The sequence below is a fragment of the Amphibalanus amphitrite genome, unplaced genomic scaffold, assembly GCF_019059575.1.
Source record: "Amphibalanus amphitrite isolate SeventyFive unplaced genomic scaffold, NRLGWU_Aamphi_draft 000368F_arrow, whole genome shotgun sequence".
NCBI classification, from domain to species: domain Eukaryota; kingdom Metazoa; phylum Arthropoda; class Thecostraca; order Balanomorpha; family Balanidae; genus Amphibalanus; species Amphibalanus amphitrite.
In genome coordinates, this window is record NW_024881862.1 from 586,125 (window position 1) to 608,505 (window position 22,381).

Genomic DNA, 22,381 nt, shown 5'->3' on the forward strand with positions numbered 1-22,381 from the left:
CGGTCCAGCGGGTACCGAGTGCGCCCGGGTGCTGATAGACTCAGGCTCTAACCAGTCGTTCATTACAAAGAAGCTGGCCACGAAGTTGGGTTGTGAGAAGATCGGAGAACAAGACACAAATGTATCGACGTTTGGCGGCGCTGATAAGTGCTATAAATCCATGAAGAAAGTGGCAGTCACATTGAAGAAGGTGGAAGACACTTCAGATAATATCCTCACGATAAATGTGGCAGAGATCGAAGCAATATGTGCCCCTGTAAACACAAACCTCAAAATACAGGAAGAGGATATGACCCATCTGAAGGAACTGCAGCTGGCCGACCCACCGGAACTTTGGAAGGAAGGTCAAGAGATAGACTTACTGCTGGGCATGGATGTATATCAAGATGTCATGACGGGAAGGATCCGTAAAAACAAGTCGGGCCCAATCGCGATGGAATCCATTTTCGGGTGGATTTTGGGAGGCCGGCTCCATTCTTCTGAGGAAGAAACGAAACAAGTCTTCTTTCTGCAAACGGCAAGCAACACAAGTGATGAACTCGAGCGGCTCTGGGACTTAGAATCCATTGGCATCAGAAGCCCATCGTTTGCAAGTTCGTGTGAAGAAAAACAAACTCGAGAAGAGGAGGCGGTGGCTCATTTTGAAACCACGTGCACGCGTCTTGACGACGGTCGATACGAGGTCCGTTGGCCCAAGAATGAAAACTTCGCCGACCTTTCTGAGGATGACAGTCTCGCACGAGCACGCCTAGAGCGTTGTGAGAAGACGTTAGAGCGCAGCGGACGACTACCGGAGTACAGTCAGGCTCTCATGCAATACATAGACGAGGGCTACGCAGAGAGAGCCCCCGCCGAGCCTGACGGTCCGGTACATGTTCTATCACACCATGCTGTGCGCAAAAATGGGAAGATCAGAATCGTGTTTGACGCATCCGCCGGGGAGCCCCACTCTCTCAACAACTGTGTTCTTCCCGGGCCAAATCTGATCACAGATCTTGCTGGAATACTGCTGCGTTTCCGGCTCTATCAAGTCGCCGTGTCAGCGGACATTGAGAAGGCCTTTTTGCAAATAAGTCTGCATCCACAAGACCGAGATGTGACTCGATTTTTGTGGCGAGTAACCCCGGGAGAAGAACCATCCGTATTTCGGATGACACGTGTCATCTTTGGGGTCAGCGCGTCGCCATTTCTTCTCCAAGCGACCATCAAGCGACACTTGAGTCAGTACAGTGACGTCTGGAGTTCATCGGCTTTGCGGTTGAGCACTGATCTGTACTGCGACGACCTGCTCACCAGTCTGAAAACCGAGGAGGAGGCGGAAAACTTCATCCAGGAAACGAAACAGATTTTTTGCGAAGCGAAGATGAACATGCGAAAATGGGCTAGCAACAAAGCTCTGTCAGGAGTAAGGGATGCTGACTGCAGTAGCCCAGTCTCCCTTCTTGACGGCGGGTCAAATGAGAAGAAGGTCCTGGGAGTGTTGTGGGCGAGAGCAGACGACAGCCTTAGGTTCGATCCCAGTTCTCTGATGCTGTTGAGCGACTCTCTGCGTCCCACAAAACGGAACATTCTGCGGATCTCAGCCAGGATTTTCGATCCCTTGGGCTTACTGACTCCGTTCACCGTCCGACCGAAGCTGATGCTGAAGCAGCTATGGATACATGGACGAGGGTGGGATGATACGATGAATCAAGAGGTGCAGCGACTTTGGCTCGCTTGGAAGAAGGAACTTCAGGAGCTTGAGAAGATCTGTTTTCCAAGACCGTACGACTCAGAGAACATTGGCTCCTTTCAGATTCATACTTTCTGCGACGCGAGCCAAGAAGCCTACGCCGCCGCCGTGTACCTGCGGCCAAGTGGTGACTGTCCACGCAAGAGCAGACTTGTGATGTCAAAGAGCAGACTGGCGCCAACCAAGCCGATGTGTCTGGCGCGTTTGGAGCTAATGGCGGCAGTCATCGGAGCCCGACTCACAGAATACGTCATCATGTCTCTGGGGATCCAACCTGAAGCGGTGCACTTGTGGTCTGACTCCGAAGTAGCGCTCGCTTGGATACGAAGTGACCCACGTCGGTGGGGGACCTTCGTGTCCAACCGGGTGACCGAGGTGCAACAAAAGTTCCCACCGGAGACCTGGCGTCACTGCCCTGGCCAGAGCAACCCAGCGGATTTGCCTTCCAGGGGCGCCTCCGTGACGAAGATGCAAGATGAGCTGTGGCAGAATGGCCCGACATGGCTGGAGCAACCCGAAACAGAGTGGCCCCCGAGCTACCGGGTTTCTGAGCCACGAGAATGTCTCAGTGAAGTAAGGGGCACGATAGTACCAGTCATGCTATCAAGAGCACACGCTCACCCGGACGGGAACGGTGGTCTGAAAAACGTGATTGACATCAGCAGGTTTAGCACCTTGGCTAAACTACATCGAGTTACGGCATGGGTGCTAAGATGGAGTGCGGTGTGTACGGGTCTAACAGAGCGGCAGGAAAGCTTATCTCCAGAGGAGATCCAACGAGCGGAAACGATCTGGCTCAAAGAAGTGCAGAAAGATGCGTACGCCGCCGAGCTCACGGCACTACAATCAGGGAATGGAGTCGACAAGAAGTCAAGGATCTTCAACTTGAATCCATTCCTGGACACCGATCAGCTGATGAAAGTGCGAGGACGAATACAGCTGGCTGAACTCACCCAGGAAGAGAAACATCCAGTGATCATTCCCGCGGAGCACAAGTATGTGGAATTGTTGGTACTCGACCGCCATCAAACATCATGCCATGGCGGCGTACAACAAACACTCCATGCACTCAGAGAAAGGTTCTGGATCCCATGTGGCCGGAAACTCGTGAGAAAGCTGATTCGGGGCTGCAGCAGATGCAAGGTGTTTTCTGCAGAACCGTTCAGTGAAGAGGCTGCTCCGCTCCCCAGGGAGAGAGTGACAACGAGACCACCATTCTCCGCTGTAGGTGTAGATATAGCAGGCCCCATCTATCGAAAAGGTCCTGGATCGATTCCCGTGAAAGTGTGGCTAGTTCTTTTCACCTGCACTGTTGTTAGGGCGGTACATCTGGAGCTGGTAGATTCTCTGTCGACAGACGACTTCATGAAAGCGTACGAACGGTTTGCAGCACGACGAGGGAAGCCTGAAGTGATATTCAGCGACAATGGACTGAACTTCAAAGGGGCGTCACCTATCTTGGCCACGAGAGGAATCAAGTGGAAGTTTAGTGCACAGCGAGCCCCGTGGTGGGGTGGATTCTGGGAAAGGCTGATACGCATGACGAAGGACGCTCTGCGTCGAACTCTAAGAAGAAGCCTCCTCACGTGGGAAGAATTGAGCACTGTGCTGTGTCAAATAGAGGCAGCCATCAACGCGAGACCCCTGACGGCCCTTACTGATGACCCTGAGGACGTCCGTCCTCTGTCTCCGCAAGACTTCCTGCATGGCAACTCTGCAGGCGATGAAACTGGTCTCCATGATGCTGACCTCTCTTCTATCGGCGGCCAGCGTCTCAGGGCTGGAAGAAAATACCGGCAACAAGTTCTTCAGCATCTGTGGAACAGATGGAAGACTGAGTATTTGAAGGAGCTACGTCTACCTCCTCGTCCGGAGACCGGCCAACGTAAACCCGCGGAACACGACCTGGTGCTCATTGGAGACAATCCACGCTCTTCACGTGCCTTGTGGAGAACAGGGATCATCGTCGAGCTACACCACGGCCGAGATGCCCGAGTGCGTGCCGCCTCCGTTCGCACCGTGGATGGCATCGTCGTGCGACCCATCCAGCGGCTTCATCTGTTGGAGGGCAGGATAGGTTAGAGGTGAGACGTGTGTCTCACGGGGGGAGGGTGTTACGTGCCGCAGATGATGATACTGAATTTGAGCACGTGCAGCGGTATGATCAAAGAAAAATGAGTGTGAGCTGAGAAAAATGGTGACAGAAAAATATAGATTGACCTGGATCGGAACAATGAATTGATTTTCTGATAATAGCAAGGCCATATATATAGGGATTATAGTTTTAATACCACTGATTTGATTTTAACGTAACCTGACGTGATGCATCCTTGATAACAAATCAAAGCCAATATTAAAGATAAAATCAGGCAGCCGCCACTTGCAACAATGACGATTGAAGATCAATTTTCAAGCTGACCTGTAAGGACTAAATTAAAGTTTATTTGACGCGTCTCGACAACAGAACTCTAGTCTTCACTTGGACAGCTTCAGAATGTGTTTAAGCTCTTTGATTTTTCTCGTATTCGCAAGCCGTAGTCCGTAGACTTCAATGCCTACGATAAGGCCAGGGTAGCGATAAGGCCGTTTTCGAGGTGCGTGCATTTGGAAAGGCTCGTGCTCTGTCCATCGCTGAAAAATAATAAAATCTACACATTTCAATTTATGATTGGAAAGCACTTAATGTTTCGAGTTATTTTGTAAGGTCTTTAAAATATTCCGGGTTTTACGTTACCTTTAATTACGGCCAATGGAGTGCACCGACCATTTCCGAGTGTTGTGAAAGCTGTTGGAAATAGTGTGCTGCTGATGGCCGATTTAAAATGCTATTTGGTCGCGGTTGTTGAAGAAGACGGTGAGATTAAAAAGACTGAAGAAATACTATATCGCTGAACATGCCCACCAACAGCCAGGCAAATACCGTGAGTATAATAGGGCCTGTTTGGGAGGATTTTATAGCAATGAGGCTCGAGCGTGAGCTGCTCGAGAAATGAAAAAAGATTTTTACTAGAAATACAGGAGTCAACATGAAGTGTTAAGAGTGTTTAAACCGTTATTAAGTACTTAGCAATTTAAGCTGGTTTATTTATTAAGTATCACATTTATTTAAGATTTAAGATTACAAAACACAACGCGAGGATAGCAAAACTATAATAACATCTGGTGCATGTGACTCCGGATATGGGAAAATCGCGCAAAGCCGGCAATTCAAGCGCTGGCGTAGCCGTTGAAGAAATCATGGAGAGCCAGATTGTGGAAAGTAAAATGAAGAAGAAGCAAAGAATACTGAAGGAGATTCGAATGAATGAATCAGGGCCTCGTCTAACATGTTAACTGGTGGGCCAAATGGCCCACCAGTGATCCGAAATGGCCCACCAGCCTCAACGTTTTGGCCCACCAGTAATTTTCCGAAAAATTTAAGTTTTCACATTTTTCACATTTCAAATTGAAATAGCAGATCTTATCGTACATTTTCAGGCTGTAAAGTACCCATTGGTGAAACATATTCTTGTGAAGAAAAAAAACTTCAACCTATTGTTTGCAATATCCTCTTGGGGTAAAAAGTGAACTATAGTGGACTACGTGGACTAAGCCTCGGTCACACTTCACCGGATTGGACCAATGGACGAGAAACGGACGGCGTCCGGTGATGTCCGGGGGATGTCCGTTCGTTTCCGTTGGACGTCCGTTTCTCATCTGTTAATATCTGTTCCATGTCCGGTGGTGTCCGGTGTGCTCAACCGGACACCACCGGACATAGAACGGATATTAACGGATGACAAACAGACGTCCAACGGAAACAAACGGACATCACCGGACGCTGACAGTTATCGTCTGTTTCTCGTCCGTTGGTCCAATCCGGTGAAGTGTGACCGAGGCTTTAAATTTTATGCAATAATCGCGAAAGACGTCTGCCTCTGTCAATTACAGATAGTGTCGGCGGCTTCCAGCCGATCGAGGTCTGCGAGAGTTCTTGCAAGCTTTCCGATCGATCGAGTGGTTGCAGTCACACAAGCATCTGCCGCAGACCAGTCGGTTACAAGAAAAACTACGAATAAAGAACAGACCAGTTCAGACGGTCGGGGATAAGCCTGCGAGCGATCTCAGACGGCTCGCCGATAGACACGATATAAGCCAGAGTCAAACTAGAGGTAGTGTCGGCGACTTCCAGCCGATTGAAGTCTGCAAGCGACATTATGCGTCTTCACGACCGGTATGATGCTTGCAGTCACACATCTGACCAGTTGGACGAATTTCGAACCGTTCACAGTCAGCGTTCCAAAAATTTCTCATTTGGGCTGAAGATGACACTCAAGAATAAGAATGGATAATTTTCCACTCTCACATTTTGGGTGGCTCGAATTTTCCACTCAGACACCCAAGAGAAATCTGAAGTTTGGGACACTGTTCACCAGAAGTGAACGTGTACATAACTTATGAGATGATTTGGCGCTGAAATATTGGCGCCCAGTGGCCCTGACAAGAGGCGCCCAGGATCAGTATGTACAGTGACACAACACGATTGGATATATCGGTGCGGAGCGTACTGAAACGACGTTATTCGACTGATTTTTGCATCCTAGTCCTAGTATGCGGCACTCCGATGAGTTGCGAATTGAAAATTGGCGCCACTGCGCCTTCGGCGCAGTGGCGCCAGTTTTCCTTGGGTGGGGGCTGCCAGCCCCCGCAGCCCCCCCCCTGGATCCGCCACTGATATCAGGGTTGCGCAGTGCGCTTGGGCTTTTCAGTCAATTATTTTCCATGCGACACCAATAGGCTTAATGATCATTTTCAGAGACGTTGGGGTTGCTGCTACAACCCCCTTTTGGGGTTCCTGCTACAACCCACTTTATATGTATATAAAGTTGCACTCGTGCTGTTCACAATTCCTCCCGATCCACCGAACAACGCCCGATCCCGTCCGACCGCTTCCGAATCTCCGGCTAGTCGGCGAGCGATCCACTCACGGCCGTAAGTTATCGTCCAAAGTTTTATAATCTACGTCAATATTGTGTGCATACTTGTGCCACGGAATATATAGTCTACGACATGTCGATATGTCGATATGTACTACGATATGTCGTAGACTAAAATTCCGTGCTTGTGCGATTTTTTTTTGTGCACCGCGGGAGTATCACCACTGAGAGGGTTGTGGGTCCCTACAGCTACTCTCTCCTCTCTCTCTCTCTCTGAAGAGTCGGGGGGGGGGGGGGGGGGTCGAGCCCCGTTTTTTTTTACATTTTTTGAATGCCATCCTGACGTTTTTTGCAGAATTAAGTGGCCGAAATCTGGGGAGAAATCGGAAATTGGGGGGGGCATGGCTACGAAGGTCAGTCCATGTCGCTGCCCAAGTGGCCCACCAGTCAAAATTCCTTAGCCGAGGCCCTGGAATGAATCCAAGTTAAGTTCGCTGATTTGCGACCAAGAATCCTCACTCTCAGAGCTCCAAAAGATAACAGGTGAGCTAGGAGAGCAGGCGAGTGAGCTATTAGATGTAGTAGAGGCCATCTGGGAAGAGAAGAACAGCGGTGAAGTAGAATCAGGACCACTATGGGACATGTTTCATGGAGTAGAACTTAGAAGCCAGCATTCAAGATTCCGTCAGCATGGCAAACAAGTATATCCGCAAGAAACTGTTAGGAAACCTGTATTGTGAGGAAACAAGTGCGAGCAGTGAAGCGAGTGAACAGCCGAGCACGCAAAAGAAAATGAAGCAAAGGACAAGGAAAACACGAACCGATCCCAAGATGCGACGGATTCGTCCATCAAGGGTATAAAGCCGCCAGAACTGCCTATATTCGATGGCAGAAAGGGTTACAGTGACTGGAGGGCGGTATTCGATGCTTTCGTCGGCAACTCGAACGCGTCGGCTGAGCTCAAGATGGTCTACCTCAAGAACAGTTTGACCGGCGAGCCCCTACAAATGGTAGAACGATATGGGTTGTCGAAAGCTGGTTATGAGAAAGCTAGAGAAGAGTTGGAAAGAAAGTATGGTGGTCATGCCAGGCGAGTGCGAGCAGAGATAGCCAGCATTCGCAGCTTCCCCAAGATAGGTGAAAACGATACAAAGATGCTTGAAGAGTACTCAAATAAGGTGACAAGTCTCGTCACCAGTCTGAAGGAAAATGGATCAGACGGAGATCTTTCGGAAGTATCAGCATTTTATATGCTTGTGTCTGAAAAAGTTCACCACTCCTACATCAAGAACTATCAAAGGTGGCTAAGCACGACGAGTCAACAAGACAGCTTCGAAACATTTTCAAAGTGGCTAGCTGAAGAAGTCATGCTGGAAAAAAGAGCCAAGGAAGCAACAGCAGCCAGTAGCGAGCAGGATGAGCCAAGACCTAGAATGCATAGCCGCGGAACAAAGAAGACGTACGCTGTCACAAGGCAGGCCAGCCGGCATGTCTTCAGTCGGCTGAAATGTGCAGTGTGTCACGCAGAACACGCGACTGAAGATTGCGCTGAACTACAGAACTGGGATGTTGCTAGAAGATATGCATTCTGCAAAACCGAAGGATTGTGCTTTAGATGTATGCGTGGCAAGCACAGGGGAACTAACTGCCGCAGGTTTCCCGGCTGTGCTGTTGAGGGCTGTGGTGGCACTCATCACAGCCTCCTGCATGCCAGTGGAGGTGGAAACTCTCGAAACTCACCTGAAGTAGCCCGACCGTCTTACAGGACTCCGACACTCAGCAGCCAGGCCAAGGAATTCATTCCGAGAACGGTCGAGGGCCGCGCTTGTGCTAAAGAAGATAGTGCTCCAACAAGCAGTGCACAGGTGTCCGCGGCTCCCGGTGCAAGTTTTAATACCGCTGCCCAGAGACAAGAGAAGCGAAGTGGAAAAGTCGCGTTTCAGACGGCCCCGGTATTAGTGCACTGTCAGGATCGATTTCTGAAGCTGAACGCACTCTTAGATCCCTGCTCTGACGCCAGTTACATAAGTAAAGCTGCTGCAGACGAGCTCGGACTACAAGGAGAAGAAGTCAAATTTGAGCTTGGGACGGTCAATGGCAAGACGGATGTGAAAATGACGTCAGGAGCTGTCCGGATAGCCTCTACCCAGAGTAGGTTTGAAACGTCCTTAGATGTTCACGTCATTCCCAGTCTGGAAGGAGCCTCCGTATGTACGAGCTGGCAGGATGTGAAGCAGCGTTGGCCACACATGGTAGACATCCCCTTTCCAAAGATGGCTGGAAGAGAAGTGGACCTACTGATCGGTCTTAGCCCTGAGACAATGCCCATCTTTGTGCCTCTGAAGACTGTCTCCGGCGAGAGTTCGAGCCCAGTCGCTGTCCTAACGCCACTTGGATGGACAGCATTCGGCTGCGTTCAAGACAATGAAGATCCTTCTAACCTACAAAAGCTGAAGAGCATGACAAACGTCGCAAGAACCTTGAGAACTTGCCTGACAGATAAGTCACTAAACGAAGAAATTCAAGCAATGAGAGCGATGACAGATCTGGAGGTGCTGGACGTCAAGACCACCGAGACCAATCTTCTGTCAGCTGAAGAAAAAGTGGCTATGAAGAAAGCTGCAAGTTCATTGAAGAAACAAGGAAGTAGATATCAAGTTGCAGTACCATGGCGAGAAAACGAACCGCAGCTGAAAAGCAACTACGAATCTGCGCTGATTCGCCTAGTGAAGCTGGAAAATTCTCTTCATCGTCGGGGAGCTCATCTTGCTGCAAAGTATAACGACATTCTTGAAGAGTACGTGAAGAAAGGTTATATGACCAAAACTCCCACGGCGCAGAGATCAAACAGTGGAGAGGATGAGTGGTTCCTTCCACACTTTCCCGTCATTCGAGAGGACAAGGCGTCATCCAAGATCCGAATCGTGTACGACGCAGCGGCCAAAAGTGAGGGAATCAGTCTCAACCTCACAGCTCCTTCCGGGACCATCGCTTTACAGCGACCTGATTGAAACGCTAGTCGGATTCAGACAACATCCTATCGCCTTAGTCGGAGATGTAAAGGAGATGTTCCTTCAAGTCGAGCTGGCGCCAAAAGATCAGAAGTTCCACCGCGTCCTATGGCGCAACATGAAGCAAGATGAAGAACCAACAGTTTTTGAAGCCAAGAGATGGATCTTCGGAAACGCTGCAGCACCGTTCGTCGCGCAGTTTGTTCTGAAGGAGCATGCGCGACTCAACGCAGAGAAGTACCCTGTTGCGTCTGAAGTAATCAGCAAGCACGTTTACATGGACGACGAGATCGCATCATTTAAGGATGCGGAATCCGCCATCGGAGCAAGGAGGCAAGTTAGTGAGCTGCTGGAAGATGCTGGCATGAAGATGACGAAGTGGAAATCAAACAGTCAAGAAGTGATGGAAACAGTACCAGAAGAAGACAGAGCCGTCACCTCAAAACATTTCATTGAAGACAAAGGATCAGAATCAACCAAAGCTCTCGGCGTGGTGTGGTCGACAGAAGGACGACATTCTATCACTGGATGTGTCCAAGCGACCGCTGGTGACAGGAAGATGGACCAAGAGAGCTGTCCTGAAGGAGATGGCTGCCATCTTCGACCCGTTGTGCCTATTCGCACCATTCACACTCCGTGCCAAGATGTTATTTCAGCAAACCTGGGACTGCACGATCAACTGGGACGACACCTACCTGAGGATCAGCAGAAACAGTGGAACGCGTGGTTCTCCGAACTCGCAGAACTGGAGACCATAGCTGTGCCAGATGTATTCACCGCTTCAAGGGTGAACTGACCAAGAGCTCCATGTCTTCAGTGATGCCTCTGAGCAGGCATATGCCGCTGCTGTATATGTCGTATCCGAAAGCATGGGTGAGAGGTGCTCCAATCTCGTCCTGGCACGTGCAGAGTGGCACGAAAGCAAAGAAGAAGACGATCGCCAGAACTGGAGCTCATGGGGGCGCTCTTGGGACTGCGTCTAGTCAAGAAAGTGTGCAGCGCTCTTGGGAAGGAGCTATGTGAGGTCCATTTCTGGTCAGACTCAATGGATGTCCTCTGCTGGTCAGAAACGAAGTTTCTAGGTTTCAAGCATTTGTGGCCCACGAGTGTCAGAAATCCGTGAGTGTACGGTGCCGGAGCAATGGCAGCACGTACCAGGCAAGGAAAACCCGCCGACGCGCCGACAAGAGGACGAGTCTCGAGGCGCTTCGAGGTCACAGGCTGTGGTGGCATGGGCCGGAGTTCCTGGTGGATGAAGACCGTACATGGCCGACAAAAAGACACTTCAGTGATGAAGATTTTGACAGAACCGAACTGGTCAGACGAGAGCAACAAAGAAACACGTTCGCCATAAGAGCTCCAGCCTCAAGCGCGGAGTTACGACTCCTCCCGGAAAAGTTCTCTAGCTGGACTAGGTTCATTCGAATCACAGCCTGGGTGATGCGATTCATCAAAGCACTGAAAGAAAAACTGAGAAAACGCCCAGCCAGATGTACTGAACCAGAGGGGCTAGGTCCAACTGAAGTCGATGAAGCGGAACAGTTCTGGATTAAAACGAGCTCAGGAAGAGTCATTTTCTGAAGAATGACAGCTGAAGACAAGTGAAGGATCCGGTGTCAAAAGATGTCGTCAAAGCTCAGTGAAGAAGCTGTGTCCATTCATGGACGAGGACGGCATACTCAAGTTGGAGGCAGGCTACAGCGCTCCGACTTGACTACAGCGCCAAGCATCCTGTTCTGCTTCCAAAGGGACACCCAATCAGCAGACGATAATTTGTCAGCTGCACGAGGACACTGAACATGGCTTAGGTGTAGAGCACACCTTGGCCAGCTTACGAACGCGCTTCTGGGTGCCTGCTGCGCGGGAGATGATCAAGAAATGATTCACCAGTGCGTAAAGTGTCAGAAGCTCCGAAAGTCAGCCGAGACACAAGTGATGGCGCCCAAGCAAGCAACCAAGTGAGAACGCGCTTCCGCGCCTTTGACAAGACGGCAGTTGACTTTGCAGGACCATCCTGACAAAACAGGTCGTGGAAAGGTCAGGCAAAACGGTACCTGTGTATCTTCACCTCCTCCAGGTCAGAGCCGTTCATCTGGAGATGACGTACGGCTAGATACATCCAGTTTCATTCGGGCTCTGATGAGATTCATTTCCAGAAAAGGCGAGCCCCTCAGAGATCATATCTGACAATGGAAGAAACTTCACACGGGCTTCAAAGGAACTGCAGCAGTCCTTTCACCGGATTGGACAACAGTCAGATCCACGTGAACTCTGAAGTCACGCACGAAGTGACGTTCATTCCTCCTGGTGCTCCACACTTCAATGGAGCGTGTGAAGCAATGGTAAAGATCGCGAAGAAGCGTTGATGAGACTCTCGAAGCATGCTGACCTCTCTGATGAAGAGCTGCAGACAGCGTTCTGTAAGTAGAGGCGCTGATGAACACAAGGCCACTGACGGTGTTATCCAACGACCCAACTGATGACCAGCCGCTCACGCCAGCCAACTTCCTCGTGGGTCACACAGCAATCGAGATGACAGTATCATCAGATCCATGAGGCGGGGGTAAGGCAGCGCTGGAAACGTATACAACGCTGTCAGCAGTACTGGAGGCGATGGCTCAGAGAATATCTATACCGTCGCTACAGCGGAGACAGAAGTGGCTTGATCCGAAACCCGACATAGCACCTGGTGACGTTGTGGTGGTCGACCCGTCTTCTCCACGAGGAAAGTGGCCGATGGGACGCATAGACCAAGTGATGAGAGGTGACGATGGTCACGTCAAGTGGCGTCTGTGAGGATGCGAGACAAGATCGTCACAAGACCAGTCACAAAGATGGTCCGACTGGATGTCAGCGGCCTGCTGGTGTAGTTGTTGGATTGGGAACAATCCACAAGTGAGGGAAGATTTTTTGGAGGATTTTAGCAATGAGGCTCGAGCGTGAGCTGCTCGAGAAATGAAAAAGATTTTTACTAGAAATACAGGAGTCACACATGAAGTGTTAAGAGTGTTTAACCGTTATTAAGTACTTAGCAATTTAAGCGGTTTATTTATTAAGTATCACATTTATTAAGATTTAAGATTACAAAACACAACGCGAGGATAGCAAAACTATAATTACAGGCCTAATCAGAACCAGTTGCCCACAGTAACAGCAATGCAGTCGCCTTCTGCTGAATCCAGACATCAAAGGTTAATGACCTTGACCTGACCTTCACGTGAACTTGACACCTACCATAACCCGCGCCCGCTGGGCTGATCAGCGCATACGCGCCCTGCTGGGGGGGGGGGGGGGGCAGACTCTGCCCCCCCCCCTGTCTAACTTCCAAACCGATGGTCGTAGAAAGACGGGAAAACTGCAATCGAAAGCTCTCAACAAGGCGGTCTTAAGAGCCCAATTTTTTTTGCTTAAGTAGGTCGAGGTCAGGTCAGGTCAGGTCAAGGGTACAAATGTAAGTTTCTTCATTATCGGCCTTGCCCGTAGTTGCCGAAGAATGGACTGAGACTGATTGCCCAAAACGTGTTCTTAGACTACCAAAACAATATTTGTTGCATACAATGTCATTCAAAGGTCAAGGTCAAGGTCAGGTCAGTCACCAAAACAAATATAGAAAAGGCATGTGCGACCAGGCTGCGGAGTCGATGGATTTTCGGCGACTCCGACTCCGACTCCGACTCCGGCTTTCAAAAACCACTCCGACTCCGACTCTTCCGATCCGGGCAGAATTGTCGACTCCGACCGACTCCAACTCCCGACTCCGACTCCGCAGACCTAGCAGGGCTGCGGAGTCGACAGATTTTTGGTGACTCCGACTCCGACTCCGGCTCGGGTTTCTAAAATCGACTCCGACTCCGACTCCGACTCCGGTCACAACTGTCGACTCCGACCGACTCCGACTCCGACTCCGACTCCGACTCCGACTCCGCAGCCCTGTGTGCGACACATTTTATAAGTCATGTTACTCATAGAATTCAATAGGCACACTCAATAAGTGATATGGACCACCTCTGGATGAATTTCAGGTCGAGGTCAGGTCAAGGTCAGGTCAAGTGAGGTCAAATTTGAAGTTGGTTGTTAAGGCCTAAAAAGGTGTCTATCTAATGCAGTTTCTCACGGCGAATCGAATGGTGCTATTTTGTTTCGGTACAAGGTCTAGAACTTCCAAAAAAATCATTTTTCAAAATTTTTGTGTGTCGTGACGTCATAATTTTTTTAATAACTCCCACATTTTTGAACCGATTCTTCTAAAAATTGGTATTTATGTGCACACTGCACATAGACCACTTCTCTGACATTTATTCCGTTTTTTATACACTCAAAATTTTGGATTTTATAATTATTTTCCCAAAAAAGTCAGTTTTTTGGAAAAAAAATTGGGCCAAAATCCAAAATTTTCAAAAAACGAGATAGCCATTTGATAGAGAAATTAGAATCACGTATTAACTTTTTTGTTACGTCTTGATTCCTTTAAAAATGAAGATGTTATCGGCGTTTGAAATTTTGCCGTTTTTGAGGCGAAAATGGCGAACATGAAGTCACTAGTCTAAAACGTCAATTTCTCAAAAATGTTCCGACGGATTTCGCTCAAATTTTCAGGGAACGTGTCAAATTGATGTATGATAAGGTATACTGTAAGTTTGACGTCGCTGGCGTAACGCGTTTAGAAGTTATAGGCGAAAAACGGGAGGGGGGCAGATTCTGCCCCCCCCCCCCCCCCCAGCGGGGCGCGGGATAATGCATGGGACCAACATCATGTCACATGTTTGAACATTTAAAACCACAATAAAACTGGAATCGCTCGGATAATGTGGGCCAACATACGCTGAATCGCGATTTCGGCCAGACATGATCTCGAGGAACAGGTCATAGGTCATTTGGGTCAGGGCCATGCAATTTTTGGGGTAGGTGTTAAATTAATCAGCTCGAGGGTAGGTACGGAAATTTTCGTCGTGGTTGGCCACTTTTTGCGCGAGTTATTCGCGAAAACTGAAGGGGTCCGTTCGACCCCCCCCCCCTTAAATGTGCGGGGGTTAAGCTTAAGTGTTTGCAAAATATGAGACTTGTAAAGAACATTGGTCTGCTTTTGATTCGTCGTATCTTTTACTTTCTAATCACGCGATAGGTAATTGAATAGGTAGATTAAAAGTTCTAAACGACTTCAGTTTTTATATCATATATAAACATGTTAAAGTTTCAAAATGCTCGGATAGTCAGCCTACCGAGGTCGGTCCAACTATGTATTATATTCTTGCTAATTCTTTAGAGAGGAAGAAAAGAGAGTTGGTACACCTGTCTTCACTCGAACGACTTGTTGTACCTATTGATAAAAGGTTCCGTGTTGTATTACGATGCAATTTGCATCGTCTAATGTTTAACGATAAACCACACACAGGCAACGCCCATTTGAGGTGGTCCTCACTCCTCATTCACCTCACTCACACAGATTACTTACCTTAGTACACAATACACATTCCCTGAGTTCGCGCGCGGCATCTGGAAAATGAGAGAAAATTATCCGGGATCACCATTAAGGGATGGTGCAGGGATCACGGACGGGATCACGTTGCAGAGACCATCGATGCAATTGGTCGCATTTTTAGATTGCCTTTGCTTCACTAATGGCTCTTTTGCTGGTTGTCATGTGCGTTGTGCACGGTGTCAGCCTAAAACACCGAATGCTCCCGGTGATCCCGGAAAATTATCCCTCATTTTCCAGATGCCGAATAGACGTATTGTCTTCTCATTTTGCGTGAAACACACCAACAGCACATTGCCACCTCTTATACCTGTCACGTCATCTATCCTCCCTCGTGGCCTTTCATGGGTGCAGGCTTCGGCACCAGAGGGCAGCGGAACACCGGCTGTCAATGGAGCACCATCGGGCAGCGGAGCACCATCGGGCAACGGAGCACCGGCCGCCGGTGACGCGCCGGCCGTCCCCAAACCTGGCTGCTGCGGTGACCACGGGCCAACCGCATGCATCGGGGGTGAGTGTATCATGCAGCATGTATACCGTGATCCCCGGGTTACCCTTTTCACTTTCACTTCGGGATGCTGGGACCAGAAGAAGGGAACGTTTATACTTGATAGACATCTAAACGCTATAATCTAAGATTCAGACGCGCCGTTCTGATAATGGCTTACTGTTTCGTCGAATCAAGTCAGGACAATCGAGATTCCAGACGGTACGTGCTCCTATGTATGTGTCGTGTGCAGATATTTTTTACATCCCCGCTAGCGCAAGGTCACTAATAGTTGGGGAAGAACTAGGGAACGTAGAGCTGTGAACATTGGACCATATAATGCATCGTGCGGTTGCCCCGTGTGCACTCGCATTGCGCAGGACTATGGACCTCCCGTGAAATGACTGACATGGAGGACCGTGAAATTGTTGTTCGCACCAACCTGCGCGAGCTGATCGTCTACCTAGTGTTCCTGGCGGTCGTCAGCATCCGTGAGTGCCGTCACCATCCGTGAGTGCCGTCACCATCCGTGACTGAGTGTCCCGGAGATTCTTGAGTGATCCGAGCACTCGTGAGAGTCCTGAACGTGAACAGTGACCATCTATTTTAGGAATAACAAATGGTATAGTAGTTTCTAACCCGCGCATGGCTGAAGGACTCCCTTGAGCTTCCCTTGCCGTTTTTCTGCGATATCTTCAAAACCATTAAAGGGGTAGGTACCTATCAAAACGAAACTTTCAGTACCCTCGGCTATGCTTATCAATTTGACACCCTGTGCCATAGGTTGCCTAAGGAAAATTTCGTAGCCTATCATAGGTCAGATGATTATGACGTCATTATTGGCCGATTTTGATGCTAAACATGGGATCACGACAATCGCACCCAAGAGGCAAAGCCTTCAGGTAAAAGTTAGAACTGATTTATTTGCATTAGATGAAATAGAACAAACTGGGCCAAACCGCTACCTCAGATTTTCCACTTTTTTATTTGGGAAATTATGGGTAGGTACTCGCAAATGAAATCTCAAATAAAGTTTAACGTATACCTTAGTTTATGGATGCTGGTGCTAGTGCTACGCACGAATGCTGTCTACATCCAAAAGATTCGAGGGAATAAGACACATGTGTCTTACATCGTGTGTCTTAGACACACGAGAAGCTGCAGCTTCTCGTTTCACGCCAGCAATACACGTACGTCGGCCAGGCTGCTGCCAGGCTCCGGCTGTTGAATTTCATACATTCTGTTTTTTTTTCGAAAAACAAAAAATAAATTTAGGTTAAAATTGCAAAAAAATGAGTTTTGACGCATACCTACTTTTCAAGAACTTAAAATCTCAAAAATCCGAGTTGGCAGGTACCTACATGGAATTGTTTTTTGTTGTGTGTGTTTTTTTTTTACAATTATCTCATGCAAAGCAAGCAAAACAAACTTAAAAATGGAACTTTTGAGAGCGATTTACGTAGAACCATGCTTTTCATCAAATTGACCGAAGATAACGTCACTCTGATGTCATTGCCGGCCGGCCTGTTGAGAACGCCACGTTATCTCTTTGTCAGTCTGTAAAATTGTTGCCGTACTTCTTATGCAACGTTTGGCGGCTCTGCTAGCTTGCGGTCAGGATATATGAAGGAGAGAGGACCGGGGGACCGTTTCGCCCCCCCCCCCCCAAACGGGGCGCGGGTAAACCCTCGCCCGTATACATATGGTGTTCCACCAGCCGTAAACGTAATGGGGGAGGTCCGTTGGACCCCCTGATTGAGCTAGAGCTTCACAGTCGCCCGTGACAGAAGGAGGCCGATGGATACCCAGGTTAATGGTTCCAGGTCATTGGTTGACCGTCCAGGTCAGGCCAACCAGTAGGCGTTATTCAGGCTATCCATAGTACCGATGTGTCAACCATTACTGATAGCTTTGTAACATGTTATTGTTACACCAAAACTACTATGTATATGTTTAAACGGGCGCGAATCAGCTCCAAAAACTATACAAGAAACAAGTTAAACATGAAAAAGTGAACCAAGGTCATCAAAGGTCAATGACATTGACCTGACTTTCACGTGACACCTACCATATTCATGGGTGGAGAATGTTTGAAAAAGTTGCCCCGGCCGGCGACCGATAGTCGCGGGAAGACGATATACTCACGTTGTTCTCAACGGTCATCATCAAACCCCTATTCTGACGCATGGAATAGGATTCTGTGTTTGCTCAAGGATGAGCGTTGTATCCGACACCGTATTATTCATAACATTTTTGGAATGATCGAAAAGGCAATTTCCTTTTAAATTATTATTTTTTTTACTTAAAGGTAGTGTGCCAGCTTTCTTGGACCGTATGGAGTTAATGGCCCAGATAAGGAGAACCGGATTTTTAGAACTTATCCTTACCTTCAAAACTCATGGAAACGTCTTAAATTCTTCAAATTTTGAGTACCCCAGTGCGAAATTCGCCCCGACGGGTTGTCGGTCGTACCCCAACCACATTTCACACCACTATGAACAATAAATGCACACACTGAAATCGCTATTACCGATATGCTCATCCAATCAAGTTTCGATAAACCCGTTCATCATCATCTCCTGCGGTTTCGAACACGCCTGTTAGGTGGCTTCTGATGCTCGTCGAGGTCGGAATTTCCAAATACGCGTGGTGCGTCGGGCCGCGCGCTCTGACTTCGGCCAAGAAAAATGCGTCAGCTGATCATTGTCATTTCTGCCACTTGCGTGTGGTGAAATGGGGTCATAACTTATAAGACGGCTTTTTCATATCAATTATTTTACATAAAATCATATTTCAAACCATAAATAATGTTCGACAGCCAAATAAAAGAAACAATACCAATACGGGCTTACAGTTTAAGGCTCGACATTGTGTTGTCTACGATTAGACAGCTGATAACTCATTCCCGTACGTCGTATGGTCGTAACACTATAATGACCTTTGCTTATTGTCACAAGTGCGCCGCATTCGCGATTGTTGCCCGACGCCTGTTTGCAGGTGAGCCCACTACAGTTGTTATACATATCTAAAAACCGAAAAACTTTTAGGCGAAAAAGGCACTATTCCAGGCCCATTTTTGATTTTTTTGCGATATTAGGTAAAAACAGAAGCTTCTTATCCTAGGAAAAATAAAATGGGAAATCTTTCAAAGGTGGCACACTACCTTTAAACTTCCAATTTCACACCGAACCCAAACCAAACCATATGCCATTTTGAGTACCTAAATGTTGCGTTTTCAGCTTTTTATTGTGTCTCAAAATAGCTACAAAAAGACAACTCACCATAGTAGAAGCTTTACAGAGAAATTGACAGATCGAACCAAGCAAAGCACTAAAATAACTAGGTCACTGACATCCACGGGCGTAGCCTTTTTCAATGTTGGGCGGCTCTTATAATACAAACAGGGAGTCGATCCAGGAATATCGACCGGTCCCGGTCTCGTAGCTCAGTTGCTAGAGCGTTGGATTCCGCGTGGCGAGAGCACGCGGCCCGGTTACAACAGTCCGAGTTCGAAGCATGATGGCCGCTCGGTGTTTATGAGCACCCTGACGGGTACGCTCATAAACGGGTGTGGTTGCGGTTGGTGACAGGTCAGTTGAAGGCAATGAGGTCAAGCAGTAGTTTTGAAAAAGTGCGCCGAAGGCGCGCCAAAATTTCGAAACTGAACAGGATTTGAGAGCAATCTTGGCATTGGCGACCACACGCGGGTCTTAGGGTTGGAGATTATGGCAAGTTAAGTAAATGGTAAATACCTACCTGATTTGCAATATTACGCCCATGGAAGTCAACATTCGAAGAGCGTGAGTTTTCTTTTCTCGTATGGAGACAGCTTTTAGGATTTACAAGAGTAGAAAAGTTACCCCGGCCGCGCCGGGGTAGGTTGAGAGTTACCCCGGCCACGGCCGGGGTGGCCGGGGCAGGTTCTCCACCCATGAGTCCATATTGCATGGGACAAACATAATTTTAAGTGTTAACCCGCGTCCCGTAGGGTTATCGGCGGACCCTACCAACCGATGAGGGCCGAAACGCTCTCAGAAAGTTACCGGCCGATTATCAAAATTCAGACGGTGTTGGATAGTCTTAACGAAGAACTAGCTTGTGACCTAATTTTATTGAACTCGGCCATACCGATGACGTCACAGATCAGGTCAAAGGTCGAATTTTCACCGTTTACAGGCATTTCAAGAAATGTGTTGTAAAATCGAGTAAAAGGGAATACCATTGAAAATCATCGTTGGGGAATTGTCCGTCAAACACATATTTTGCTATTTGAGATCACTGAAACGAGGTCAGGTCACTAAGGGTCACAAACACAATATGAAAGTGTCATGTGATACATGTTTTAGGGTCCATTTTACATGACAAACACGATTATGTGTGTTAGGCGACCTTTGGGTTCAGGTCAAGGTCAGGTCAAAATAGGTCAAATTTCAAAGTTGATACTTTGCATAAAATGGGTATCGATTCGATGCAGTTCGTCACGGGGAGTTTAGGTAATGGGTGCTCTTTGTTTTGCGCTACGTGCTCTAGAATTGCTAAAAATTGAATTTGAAAGTTTGAAGTCATCAATTTTGAAGTTTTTTCACTATAACTTGGAAAAAAAGATGTATCGATATCAAATTTGGTATGTAGATAGAACGCGGTATGAGCTATCATAATTATTCCGTCATTTTCGAACTTCAAAAATATAATTTATTGGCTAAAATATAAAAAAGTTTTTTATGTTAGGGGGTCAAAATCCCAATATTTTAAAAATCCGAGATGAATGTTTTGTAGCCCTGCTCATTCTATACTTTTTATGTCTTGAACATTTTTCTGCATCTTCAATGCTGTAGGGCTGACAGCTCTTTCCGCGAAACCTTTTTTGGCGGTCGAAAATTGCAGATCATGACGTCATTCTGACGTCATTTGAGGCCAACCTATCATAGCCTCTGTAAAAATGTTTAGTCACAATGCGGAAAATTGATGTCCGGAGGGGTCCTGAAAGTTTAGTGACGATATATGCAGCCGTTTGGGTGATATCGACGGAAAAGGAGAGGGAGGGGTCGTTTCGCCCCCCTCCCCACGGGGCGCGGGTTAATGAAAATAGACAGGCTGACAGTATAAATGCAGCAAAGACGTTGCGTTAATCGTTATTCTAAATCGTCATTTATCGTAAATCGTTAATCGTTAATCGTTAAATCGTTATGAGCTTAAAATTAGACACATTAAAGGGACACTCCCACCTTAACATTAGTTTTGAGTTGAGATAGCCAAATTGGTGGCCATGGCCTGCAAATACCGGTTTGGGCACTCACAACATCGAAAAATGCTTTAATTCGAAGATATGGAATTTCAAACTTGCAGTTTTCGGATTCTAAGGGGCTAATGCATTGGAATGCCCCCTTAGAATTTGTGACGTCAGCGGAGATCTAACGATTTTTAAATCTTAGACTAAAACCATCGTTAACACGTGGCGGTATACGCTGCTTTGCGCGCAACGTCTGCCGCACTTTAAGGCTGCCAAATTATTGCTTCCAAATAAAGTCGCTAGTAACAGGGGAGATCCCAAAAAGTAAACAAAAGTAAAAGCCTAATATCTTGAAAACCAGTGAATATTTTTCGGTGAAATTTGGTAGATATTCGTTTTCGCTCTTTCTGAACCAAGGGACATCACTTTCATGCCAATTCATTAACTTTTTTGAAGGTGGGAGGGTCCCTTTAAGTCCGACGTTTCGCTGTGTTCGCTTAATCAAAGGTGACAAACATTCAAGGGCGAATGTTTGTCGCCCGTGAGAAAGCGAATACAGCGAAACGTCGGGCAATAAATGTGTCTTAAATTGATAACGATTTAACGATTAACGATTCACAATAAATGACAATTTAAAGTAAAGATTATCTAACGAAAGGTCTTTGCTGCATTTATGTCATAATTTCAAATGTTTGAACGTTTACAACCACAAAAAGACTGGAAACGCCCGAATAATGTGAGCCGACACACGCCGAATCGCGATTCCGGCCAAACATGGTGTCGGAAGTATCAGGTCAAAGGTCATTTAGGTCAGGGTCATGAAATTTTCAGGGTAGGTGTAAAACTGATCAACGAGGATACTGAAAGTTTCATCGTGATCGACCGCTTTTTGCGCGAGTTTTTGCGAAAAACCCAAGGAGGGATCCGTTCGACCCCCTATTAGCGCGAATATTAAGTCATATACATAGAGTGATCCATTGGGAATTGTAGTTGACTCTTTGCAAGTTTAATGATTCTTTCTTTCTTTGACTCTTTCTCATTTTCCTTTACCGAGCAGTGGCTGTGAGCACAACTTCACCTACCATGTTCTACTTCACAAAAGCTCTGTCCGAGCTCTTTTGGACGCCTCTTTTGCCGACTCCGATGGGAATTTCAAGGAATCGACTCAAATACTGGATTTTTGGAGAGTAAGTACCAGACATAGGAGCTCTTAGTCTCACCGTTTATTTTTGGACACTTCCTACTGATATGTATGACTGTCTGTATGACATAAGTCTGAATGACACGGGACACCTCAGAAAACGTGTACATAGACAAATCACGAAATCCTTCAGCGCGCCTCCATTTCAGACAAAACATCAAACAGAAACATTGGCAATTATAATAACTACATTTAGCTCGTTACGAGGACATTGTTACAACTGGCGAGTGGCGACACAGAGTGTGTGAGCAGAATGCTCCGAAGATGTTGTTTCATAATCTGACTACCTCTGCCTATTTCATGAACAATCGATAACCGATCCAAAAAG

General features: G+C 47.5%; 1 protein-coding gene across 1 annotated transcript; it reads left to right on the forward strand.

Moving 5' to 3' along the window:
* The first annotated feature begins 4,406 nt into the window (after window positions 1-4,406).
* LOC122389683 (polycystic kidney disease 2-like 1 protein) lies at window positions 4,407-22,043 on the forward strand. Its single transcript, XM_043381927.1, has 4 exons — window positions 4,407-4,653; window positions 15,490-15,646; window positions 16,003-16,113; window positions 21,910-22,043. The coding sequence occupies exons 1-4, from the start codon at window positions 4,627-4,629 to the stop codon at window positions 22,041-22,043; spliced, it is 429 nt and encodes a 142-aa protein (XP_043237862.1). The 5' UTR covers window positions 4,407-4,626.
* Window positions 22,044-22,381: the final 338 nt, after the last annotated feature.

Coding starts and splice junctions, on each gene's coding strand:
- LOC122389683 (XM_043381927.1), top strand. CDS start 4,627: ATGCCCACCAACAGCCAGGCAAATACC. Junction 15,647..16,002: donor GCCAACCGCATGCATCGGGG/GTGAGTGTATCA, acceptor CGCATTGCGCAG/GACTATGGACCTCCCGTGAA. Junction 16,114..21,909: donor CCTGGCGGTCGTCAGCATCC/GTGAGTGCCGTC, acceptor TTTACCGAGCAG/TGGCTGTGAGCACAACTTCA.